Genomic DNA, 11,627 nt, shown 5'->3' with positions numbered 1-11,627 from the left:
CTCCGGCCGCGCCGCTCCGCTCCGCGCGGGGCTCCCCGAGGCGCCTTTCGGGCAGCGGCTCTCCCTCGCCCTCTGCCAGGGCGCAGGAGCAGCTGGGACGCGCCGGAGCTGCCTGCGGAGCGGCTGTGCAACTTGGGGACTCCTAACTTTCAAAGGCAGGAAAAAGAGAGGGAGAGAAATCTTGAGTTGCTTTAAAATCTGTACGCACAGTTCTCTGCCTGCTTAAAATCTGTAGTTAAATCCTGTTATTTCCTTACGCTGGCGTTTTCCCTGTTTTGCCCTGGGGCCAGCTAATGCAACCAGAAGCTTCTGAAAGCAGCTGCATTTTTATGGAGAACAGAAGTTTCCTTTTGTTCTGCTGCTTTACCTAACGACTGTGATTTCCCTGTTACTTCTTGTTGTGGTTTCTGCTTCATTTTGCTCCCTTGCTGTATATAAAGAGTATCATTTCTTTGACGGTGCTGAATCTATGAAGCCAAGGAGAGTTGCAAGTAGCGCTTAAAATCCTGGTGCCAATGCAAAATGCAGGAATGCTGTCTGTGTTCAGGGAACTGAGAAGTAATTGAATTGGAAGAGCTGATGGAATTACTGCATCAGTGTAGTTTGTATAAACAACTAAGAATACCASGGAGCTCAGTGGCAGAGTGGTAAAACTGTCTGCACCCAGTGCTGGCACCTGCCCCAGAACTAAACACATGAAGAGCTTTCATGTGGCAGACCTTTCCTCCCAATGGGAGTGAAGAAAAAAATACGAAAAAGTGTACTTAATAACGTCAGTGCAAATTATCCTGCCAGGATGAAAATTCATGCAGATTTTAAAATGAGTTCTTGCTGTGTAACTTAGTCTGCTAACTATACAATAATCTAACTGTAATTTAAAGTATTTCTTAAGTATGTTTCTTCTTCGTCTTATGATCAAAAAATACTTATTCATAAACATGAGTTACCTACTTCACTGACCTTCAGCTTTCCTTTTACAATGAGAAGTATGTAGCAGTACGTAAGTAAGGAGAGACGTGACACAGCAAGACAATAGCTGATCTGTGACTATGATGCACCACTGACCAGTGCCTCACGATCCCTATCAGAAGATGCTTGTTCTGTTAGGTGTCGTGCCATACAAACCTAGCACGAGATCATACTTGTAATGAGTGTCAGGTGATATCACTCAGGCAGTACTCATTCCTTGCAATTGCAAAGCTGGAGATGGACATGACTGGGCCTCTGTCTTTTCTCAATCAGTGGCTAATTCTAAATCATACCTACCCATCTTGTTTGGCTGCTGGCAATGCAAGTTGTGTAAAAGGCAAGGCTGACAGAGCTGATGTCATCAAATGATGACATAYGCTTTTTATATAGCAAGTACAGTTTTCTTGCGCTGAACAGGATTCTTGTCCAAAGACACATTCCTTCAAACTGAATATACTAATCCAGCTTTCTCATAAATGAGCTGCTTCAAGGTATTTTTGTATTTGTCAGCCAGCTAGTCTGAAAGGCATCTGTGTTGGGAGGTAGCGTCAGGGGACTTGGTCGTGAATAAAATACTGTCTGCTATTAAACTAGACCAGCTTTCATTTAAAAAAAAAAAAAAGGCAACTATATTCCTTTAAAAAAAAAAGGCAACTATATCTGTGGAGACTGCATCCTTTTGTAGATGACTATTGTTAAAAGAGATTCTGTAATTGGTTGTAATTTGTTGAAAAGTACTTTTCTGACTAGAAATAAATGTAAAGATATTAATTTCAAAGTATATTGACTGTGAACTGCAATTTGCTCTCTAGTGGTGAAATAATAAGGTTAAAGTGAACAGCCCAAAACACTGAAAAGAACCCACTAAATACTTGTTTTTTCTTCATTCTGGATAGACTCTTTAATGGAGACTGTCTAAAGGGAATTGTTAGTCTGGAGACCAAAACAACTTTTTATACAGAACAGACACTGAATTGTACTTGGAGTTCGTGTATAAAATTCAGCACAATGACCGCCAGAACACAAAACAGAATGCCACTTGTTCCCTGGGGAGATGTTCTAACAAACTACAGAAAGAATAGCTTTAATGTCCTCACTGCTAACTTACATGGGCTTCTTTGCACCCTTAAAGATCTCTCACTACCTGTACTGCTCAGATTTCTGGCAATCTGTTTGCTTAGAGCAATGATTGACCTGTTTCCATTAGCCTGGCTAATCATTAGTTGACTTAAAATTGACACTTTGCTTTGCTCAGGTGGCTGGTGTTTTTTGTTATGGCCTGGTAATGTTTCCCTTAGTAGGTGTTGTCTTCATTTGCCAAGGCTGTTTGAAGATCTCACCTATGTTCTCCAGTTCTTCTTCCCACTTGTATTTAAGGTGCACCTTTTGATTGGAAATCTTGCTTTATTGCTGTGCTTTTTTTCACTTTTTTCCCCTCTACTTTAATGCGTGCATTGGCAGACTTTTGAGAATGGCCTTCTGAAAGCCATAGGCTTGATAGTAGTGGCCAATGGCCTGAGACTAGCAGAGAATGGAGAGGTTTGATAGAGAAACATATTTTAGCTTGGGTCTGTAGCACTTCCTGTGCACCATATCATGGAGGTCTCCTGAGTAGAAAAATAGATTCTTGTCGAATAAGACTTTGAGAGGGAGTGTTTCCACTGGAAATTAAAGCCAGACCACAACTCATTTTTCATGATGAAATCAAATGAAATTTTGAGGAGGATTTATGTGGGGGAGGGAAGCTTAGTCTGGGCAAGATGAATTCAAACACTGTAACAGTCTTTCTTGACTTATTCAGGCTTAGCTGAGATGCTAATAACGACTCCAGACACTGTGTGCTTTGACCATCTGTAACGTGCCTCTTCTGGAATCATTCACACAACCAGCCTCGAGTCCCTAGTTGTACTGCTAAACTAGATTTTATGTGTGTGCGCTGCATGTGATGGACTTCTGGAGTCACAGGCATTATCTGTCACACTACTGCAAAGCTCTCCTTCCTTCCTTCCTTCCTTCCTTCTTAAGTACAAATCAAACAGATCTGTCTTCATTTATAGTTCAGCTGAATGTCTGTTTGGTGCTGTGAGCATTACTGTTGTCCAGGGACATCTTTTTTAAAGACCTACGTGTTAAGCGAGTGGTTTAAAAAACCCTTTTTTGCTCAGAACTGTACCGGTGCTTGATGCCTCTAAGCAGGTTGAGATTGTTTCTAATTGTGATTCTGGGCATTTTGCAGAATTCAGATAGTTGGAGGACTTGAAATCCTAGCTGAAAGTACACCTGGCAGATTGAGGAACACCATTAGGCCAAAGGCAACACACTCGTGAGGCTCAGTCGTTGTCCCTTCCAAGTGGACAGTGCTGGGAAGATGCTGGGATTTATTCCAGGATGTTGTCATATGCCCTGTTTTCAGCAGTCTGCTCCTTTGTTTCTCCCTTTGTCAGTTGGCACCTGGCAAAACTTACGGTCTCTTCCCATTGAGTGGCATTGCGCCTCTTATTGTCCCTCCTCAGAAGGGTATTTCTTCATCCATAAAGACTGTCCAGTTGAAACTTGTACTTAACCAGCCAGGCTGGTGTTTTCAAGAGGCAGCTGGAAGACTCCCTCCAAGTTGGAGGCAGAGAAACGGAGCTGCTTTGAGGCTTGTAACTGGGGAAACTGCTGAAGTTTCCATTGTTCAGCCAGCTGCAGTATCCTTCTCCTGGTGCTCCCTGATATTCCCATGTTAGGAAGATATTCCAAATGTAATTTGAAACTTGCCCTATGGCTGGGACAGACRCTTCTGTCCCTTCTGCTGGTAGTAGCTCTGTTAACAACTGATTCCTTATTTCTAAACTTGGCATTAMCAAAATTTTACATTAGTGATTTTTAAATGAATTTTGTCTTGATTTTTTTATATAAGCTTATATAAAAATAGTTCAGAGTACTACCACGTTTCACCACATATGTATGCAGCTGGCACCAGGAATGAGGCATTCAAAAAGTTCTCAAGAATGGGACGCATGAAGCTGCAGTAGGATAAACTATTTGGATGGAAGCTCCAGAACCGTTCTTGCAGGACAGCTGTACAACTTTTTTTGTGGGTGGTTTTTTTCGGGGTGGGTGGGAGAATTAACATAGCCCTCTTCTTGTGGAGGCAGGGGGTGGGTCTTGGAAAACCATTTGACTGAATAGTGTTAATGCCTGCTTTTTGTAGGTTCTGGTCTGTCTAGTAAATGGCACTCTGGACTTCTGAACATGTGGCGGTATTTTATGACTTCTGGAACTAGGTTCTCTCTGACATAGATTATTTACTGTGCTTTTAAGTGAAATGGAGTTTATGTAAAATTAGCAGTACTTCACAACTGATGGATGCCAGCTTGGAATTGATTTGCATAGTTCTGCTTTTTTAGTTGTCACTGCTGGGAAGGGTGTGGGGGGGGGGACGACAATTCCAAAAGGCAAACTCCGTAGCCTGCAGGGTTAGAGCAAATCCAGTTGCTTTGATTGGATTTGTTCATGTGTAACTTGTTCAATTGAAAGGCTGTGTCAGGAGAGATTGTGTCTGTGGGTTTTCATAGTTGAAGCCCTCAATCCTACTCTGCATCCCGAGATGGTCTAAAACCTTCTGAAGCCTGTTTTCAGCCTGTGCATCTCAGCTGCATCTCCTTCTGCGTCTTCTTAAAACAACTCTGCTTTCAGCTGCCCTTCCTCCAGGAGCAGCCACTTCTTGGATGGAAATGATATACGATGAACTCTGCTTCCTCTGTGGCAGAGCAGAGGCTTTCTCTCATGTCAGTCCTGCTTGCGTTACTGGCTCTTCATGTGTCCTATTGTTTGAGCAGCTAATTCTTCATTCCTTGTCCTTTGTTTTGGGGACTGTCCATTTTGCCAGCTGCAACTCGAGCACTGTGACAGAGATTTAGTTCCCTAATAAGGGACTTAGTTTGAAGAAACAGCACGCTTTGGGGGCTAGGCTCTACCAGGGAAGAAGCTTTTGTGCATTTAGTTCACAGTGATTTTTAAATGAAAAATATTTTTCGTTATGCTTGTTTTGGCTCAGAAGGATTGTGCTTCGATTTCATTTTTATGAAGCCCCAGAGCCTGGCAGYGCCCAAGACTCCAGGAGAGATGGACAGTAGTGTCTCTGGCCAATGTCTGCAGACATCCCATGTAATGTAGTTACCTCACTTAAGTTCCTAGAGCGAGACGCCCGGCTCCCAAGGCTCTTCTGCAGAGAGGGAGAAATGGGTTCATTCCCTCCTTATTTTCCCACGGACTGTAGAGAGATCCTAGGGTGACCAGGCTGTCATGCTGCTCCTAACCAAGAACTCAGCTGAGGCTTATGTAAGTTGAATTTGGTTTCTAATTCTCTGTTTCTCAGACCCACACTGCGGGGCCCTAGGTGTTACAGAAAACTAAACGCTGTTGACTTCTTCTCTCAGCCTGAAAAATACTACTTTAAAGGAAATAATAATTTTAACTGGAGAGTTGTGTTAAGCTGGAAGCTGACCCAGTACTGAAAATGCCTTTCAGCAATAGTTTTTCACTGAAGTCATTATGACTTAGTAAGTGGTTTCACGTAGTCATTGGTGTTGTTTTACAGAGCTACCTTAGGTCTCAGCATGTCTTCCGAAATGAAACTGGAATTCTTGATTTGGCTGAGGCTGCATTTGGTCTGGTCAAGAAAAAAATCCCTGGCAGAAACCGCTACCAGCTGTCTCCTTAACATACTACTGCAACATCTGATTAACTAATTCTGTGTGTAACACTTAGTTGTGTTTAAAAAAAGAATAAAGTACTGTATTAAATTTTTATGCAAGCGCTGTCCTTTCAAATTTTCCTTTAAATATTTGCCAATTCACTACTGAACACCAGAGCCCATAGCATCCTGTGCTGAAGGAGTTAATCATGTACAGGATCCGTCCTTCAGTTGGAAAGGTTGCCTTAAAAATCAAGGTGAAGAGTTTTGCTCAATTTTCCTAACAACGTTTGACAAGATGACGGCCTTAAACCAGCCCCCGGCATACACGGCGTTCAGGTGGATTTTTATTTCCCATTCTACTTGTGAACAGGCCAAAGGGAAATGTACTGCTGAGAACCCAATAACTAGCTTGTAAGTGGAGTTTTCCTTGTAGGTTTGTATAGATACCAGCCAGAGTTTTATAGAAACTGCTTATTATTCTGCTTTGAGAGAGATTGGTGCATCTTAGCTCCTGCTGTTTGATATGTTTGCCCCTATTCACAAAAGCAGCTACTTCTGGCACCAACTTGTAATTTAACAATATTCTTGATTACAGATGGCCACTGCATGATACCCTTTACAGTGTGAGCGAAGCTGYACATTAAGGGTAACGTCTGGTAACGCGGCAGCTCATGAATGGGTGTTTTCTCTGCCTTATTTTCCAGTGCGTGCACACAAGTACCACTGTACTGATGGAGCAAAAAGCACTCGTTTCATTCTTCATTTTAGCAGTCTCTTGCTTCCCAATATCAGGAGGGTCTAAATGCTGTTGGGATGAGGTTGTTTTGTCTGCTGCGATTAGGTCAAATATGCCTGCAGTTTGCTCTCCTCTTGCTAGAGGAATCTGCCAGATATTTTTATCCTTGGGAAGCCACGTGTTTAGTTTTTGCTCTGGTTAAGCACAAGTATGTCAGAAATACAAATTTCTTCTGTTTAGAGGGGGGTATTTTGCTGTGTTCTAATGGATAGTTTTTACCCTTCTTCAGTGCAGGTAAACAGTCATAATCCTTTTTTCTAGCTATAGCTAGCTGTAACAGCCTGCTACGACAAGGTGATGCTTGCTGTGTGTGAAGAGGGTGGAGGGAAGCTGGAAACTGATGTGATTTTAGGTAGCTGAAAGCTGATACTCAAATGGGGGATGTACAAGTCTGTTGTGAATTGCCTGTCAGCAGGGAGCCTGCTCCAGCGGAGAGCAAACATCTCTTTCTTCCTTGCCAAAACCTATTTTGGTTAAAAGCTTTCTTGCTTGCTGCCCCCTACTTCAGCAGAGGGAACGAACCGTTCTGTAACAAATTCTGAGTGCTCTGCTACCTTTTTCATCTTCTCTTCCAGCAATGTTTCTCTGCCATCCCCGTAGGTTGGGTTTAACATGGAAGACTAGATAGCAAGCTGCATAGAGGGCAAGGAGGTGGTTATTGTGGAGAGAAAGTGAAYGCGGTTGAAGGTGCTTTCTCTCAAAGGTCCAATGCAACTTGCCCTCTCAATGAATGAGCTGTTAGTCTTATTTTTTATTAAAACTCCTTGAGTCTCTGTGGTTCATTCATTCATCCAGTGTGGTCACCGAGGTGTGATGTTACAACATCTCTAGAGCAGCTGCTTGGGTATCAGCGTGAGGGACTGTTTTGGGAGAACTGAACTGATCCCAAGATCCTGTTTTCTCAATGTTCTTAGTTCCTCCAAGCTAGGAAAATTTAACAAAAGATAAGTTGCCTCATTTTAGGATAACTCTTCTTACATAAAAAACATAATTGGCTGATGTGGCATGAATCTGGACTTGTAAAAGCTGCTTGTTGTTAAACAGAGGCTGAGTGACCTTGAGGGACTGCCCTGACTTCAGTCGCTTTTCCTTCATGCTCTTATAACTGGGTTGATGGAAAGTCTGTCCTTAAACTCTGTAGTTTTAATCCTGTGTTTCCTGTTAACAGGGTCACCTTGTCCTCCACGGACTGTTACATCGTGCATGAGATCTACAACGGAGAGAATGCTCAGGACCAGTTTGAGTATGAGCTGGAGCAGGCCCTGGAAGCACAGTACAAATACATAGTGATAGAGCCCACTCGCATTGGGGATGAGACRGCCCGCTGGATCACTGTCGGGAACTGCCTGCACAAGACGGCTGTGTTAGCGGGCACCACCTGTCTCTTCACCCCCTTGGCACTTCCAGTAGATTATTCCCACTACATCTCGCTGCCTGCTGGCGTGCTGAGCATGGCTTGCTGCACCCTTTATGGTATCTCCTGGCAGTTTGATCCTTGCTGCAAGTACCAAGTAGAGTATGATGCCTATAAACTTTCCCGCCTGCCCCTGCATACGCTCACCTCCTCCACTCCAGTGGTGCTGGTGAGGAAGGACGACCTGCACAGAAAGAGACTGCATAACACGATAGCACTCGCTGCCCTGGTGTACTGTGTAAAGAAGATCTATGAACTCTACGCTGTATGACTTCAGCGGGGAAGAGAGAAACCCACAAAGACAAGTGTATTAAGACTCCCACAGTAACATTTTGTTTTTCCTCTTTGAGAAGCAGTGGAGACTGGGAAGGAGTTGGTTTAATAGAGCTGTTATTTTTAAAATAACACATCACAGGTGCACCAAGGTTTTTCAGTTCTTCATTACACTTAAAACGTGGATGTGCGGTGACTTGAGAGAGCTGTATGTTAGGCCATGGGAGTCTAATCCAGCAGTGGAATGTCAGTGGAAGAAAGSAAGCTATATAAAGAAAGGGGGGAGGGATGAGAGCTTTTTTTTTTCTTTTTTTTGGAAACATTTAAGTATATTGTTTAATTGTATTACACAGAACCAGCCAGAAGTTATCATTGACCATTAAAGGATGAGAATTTCAAATACTTTTGCATTTTCTTTACTGTTAACACAGTTCCTTTTTATAGTGTGTTTCCAGGGGAYGGAGGTGCTGGTCTCTGCTATGAGAACCTGAGTGCTTATAGTTATATACTTGCACGTSCACACACGGACCTGCTGCTCCTCTTGTCCACTGCACGTGGCAGCAGTGCCCATGTTACTTCGCAGCTATCTGTTGAAGGGACAGCTGCAGAGCAGTGCTTTTCCTCTTGCTTGACTGGCTGCCTCTTTGGAAGAGGGAATAGTGGTTACACCACTGTTTGCATCTTTCAGTAATTTCTTCAGCATTGATCCTTGGGGCTAAAGGTGTCCAAATCCTGTGCTGTCCCGCTGCCTCCAACTGTTACTTCTTTGCACAATGGAAATAACATTGTTTCCAACTACGGTCAAACACATTCTGCTCAGTTATTGTAGGAGTGCTCCACCGAGATGTGCTGTAGCATGTGCAGCAGGACTCGGAGGCAAGAGTCCAGCTTACCTTTGTGCTTTGCTGCTGGAGCTGGCGCTTGGACGGCTGTGCCCTGGCTCTGCAATTCCTGGGTCTCGCTTGGAAGGCTGACTTCTGGAGCTGCCTGCTACTGCTGCAGGAGGCGTCCAGTGTCTGCATGATTGTGTCTTGTAGCGCTGTTATAATCTGAAACTTTACAATTCAGTCTTGTGCAGGAATTCACCTTTTAGCTAAAATTGTCAAAATCTTGTTCTTTGAAGAGAAACCATTTATTGTTTTGCAAGATCTGCCAGTTAGTTTTTGCGGGTTGCTCTAATCTCTTTATACCAGATGGAAAATAGGTGTGGTGTGCGTTTAGAAGGGTGGTTTGGCACAGCTTCAAGTGTCTGATCTGAATACAAGAGCAAAAGCCTGTAATACAAACTGCCTGCGTACAGGTATACTACTTGCTTAAATGGTAGTTGCAATCTGACCTCCGCAGCTGAAGCACTGACCTCGGAAGGGAGTCTCATGAGGTCAGAAACCAAATTCAGTTCCATCTTTATCTTTCTCAAACTGCAACAGCAGGCAGTGAGAGCTCCCTCTCCCCTCCTGATGGCAGCAGGGTTCTCCGGCTGGAGGCTGCAACTTGTGTTTTTCTGCTGATGAAGCTTTTGTATTAGCAGCACGTACATCCCAGCTGTGCGCGTATCGGGCAAATGGCGTTTGCTAGGAATTCTGAACAAGTGCTTTTACCACCTTTACCTACACCTCTGCATCTGCGCAGGCACGTGGGCTGGAGGGAGCTCCTGTGACACCAAGACTTTGTTAGGTGGCAATGGCCCTGTTTAAAGCCCTTGCCTTTTTGCTGGTACCGTGGCTGTTACCTCCCTCCAAGGTTAAAAGAAGCCAGGATCCAGAGCGGCTCTATTTATAGCAACGACGTACTGTTGCCTTGGCAGAGTGGAGGGGAAGAAATGCAGCCACTTCATCTTTCTGCAGTCAGCCCGAGGCTTCTGGAGAGGGAGCTTTTCAAGCCCTGATGCTGCTCGTTTCTAGAGTCCTATCTTCTGGATGAATTTAAACTAGTGGCAGATCTGCCTTAGCTAATGTGTATTTTATTGCTGCAGAACACCTTAGAATATTCTTGCCTTAGCTCCACACGAGTCATTCCTCTGTGCCTTCTTTATTTATTTTTTCTATTTAATCAGTGCAGAAGAACTGTTAGGACTAATAGCTCCTTTTCTTCACCAAACCTCTGTGGTCCTGACATTTAATTGTGTTAAGTTTTCCATTGCCCAGAATGGTCAGTATGGCATGGAAGACTTAGCCTTAGTTGGCTGCCTAAGAGCATGGCTTACATCAAGGGCTCTGGAGTTAAAAATGAGTGTGAGCTGCTGTGGGCACTTGCTGCAGGAGGAAAGATGAACAGGCAACTTAGCTGTCACAACAGGTAGGTCTGTTTAAAAGCACAACTTTCACTCCATTCGGAGGCAGAGAGGAGATGGGGGGGATGTTTTCCAAGAAACATTAGCGAGTGACAGTCTAGCTAACACGCTTGGTAACGTCCTGGCTATTGAGAAGTCTGTGCTGTGATGATGCAAACCTGACATGGGAGAACGAAGGGGAGGGAAGTCTTAACGGTTGCATGTTTCAGTGCRTCACGTGGGATGGCTGCTGTATGCCGGGCTTTGGGGTCGTTTACTGCCTTCCCCCGCTGGTGGCTGTTGGGTTACAGTGGCTTGGGGCAAGCCCGCTTTGCAAGGGCGCTGCACACCTCGCTGCCCACCCGCCCTCCGAGGGAGGCATTCTGAGAGGCGGCGGCACGCTCTCTTGTCACAGGCAGGGGAATCTGCTTTCAAAGGGGAGCGTGCGCAATCTCAGCATCTCTGGCTTGCAGCTGTAGTTCAAACAGTAACTCCCCTATGTGTAATTTTTTCCTCAGGCCTGATGTGTTGCACCCCTCAGCACCCTGGATGGTAATTCCAGAAGTGCAAAGTGGCCGCTTGGTCCTTCCTGAGCACCGTGATTTGAAACACCGGAAGACGGAGCAGTTGGACAAGGCTGGCAGGAAGTACTGTATTTCACCCAAAAAAATCAAAGCCCGGACATGTGAAAGGAAAAGCACAGCTAACAAATGCAGAAACTCTCCTTGAGGAGAGAAGGCAATGCCTTGTATTCATATCTTAACAGGAAAAAGATCCCAGCCTTTAGCATGTACACCTGAAAGCTTCAACTATCTGTAATTTCAACTCTAGGCCTTTCTATAGCAAAACTACAACCTCAGCCATAGTGATAATGGTAGTGTATGTCTTATCTGAGCAGAATTAGGATCATTAAACATGTTCTGGCAATCATTTGGGCTGAGATTCCTATTCTGCAGTGGTCAGGAAAAGGCTTTTTGAGGGAGAAAGTCCTTATAAACCTGCACATCTGCAACAGGCTTTCTTCAGTGTGATTAATCTTGTGTGTGAATTCACAGTCTAAACTAGCAGATCACATAAAAGGGACTGGGAGGAAGTACGTTGTTCTGCAAATATTGCTGGTAGAAAGCACCTTGCAGGAATGTAAAAAAACAAACAAAAAAACCCTCCTTTCCCTTTCTCTCACATTAACTGCTGTGAGGGGTTAAATACGACAAAGGATGCA

General features: G+C 44.2%; 1 protein-coding gene across 4 annotated transcripts in view; it reads left to right on the top strand.

The window, feature by feature from the left end:
* Nucleotides 1-8,538, top strand: part of TMEM11 (transmembrane protein 11) — a 9,075-nt gene extending 537 nt beyond the window's left edge. Inside the window, exons 2-4 of one of the 4 annotated variants that reach the window (XM_026083295.1) lie at nt 5,012-5,295; nt 5,555-6,064; nt 7,618-8,538. In XM_026083295.1, coding sequence (XP_025939080.1) covers nt 5,949-6,064; nt 7,618-8,134 — 633 coding nt within the window. In that variant the 5' untranslated portion in view covers nt 5,012-5,295; nt 5,555-5,948 and the 3' untranslated portion in view covers nt 8,135-8,538. The remainder of the gene's footprint in view (nt 1-5,011; nt 5,296-5,554; nt 6,065-7,617) is intronic. The other 3 variants (XM_026083296.1, XM_026083298.1, XM_026083297.1) reach the window with 3 other exon arrangements.
* Nucleotides 8,539-11,627: the final 3,089 nt, after the last annotated feature.

Source organism: Apteryx rowi, unplaced genomic scaffold, assembly GCF_003343035.1.
Source record: "Apteryx rowi isolate R43461 unplaced genomic scaffold, aptRow1 scaffold_6, whole genome shotgun sequence".
Classification (NCBI taxonomy): domain Eukaryota; kingdom Metazoa; phylum Chordata; class Aves; order Apterygiformes; family Apterygidae; genus Apteryx; species Apteryx rowi.
The sequence above is the reverse complement of the archived record's forward strand: the minus strand, read 5'-3'. Positions and strand labels throughout refer to the sequence as shown.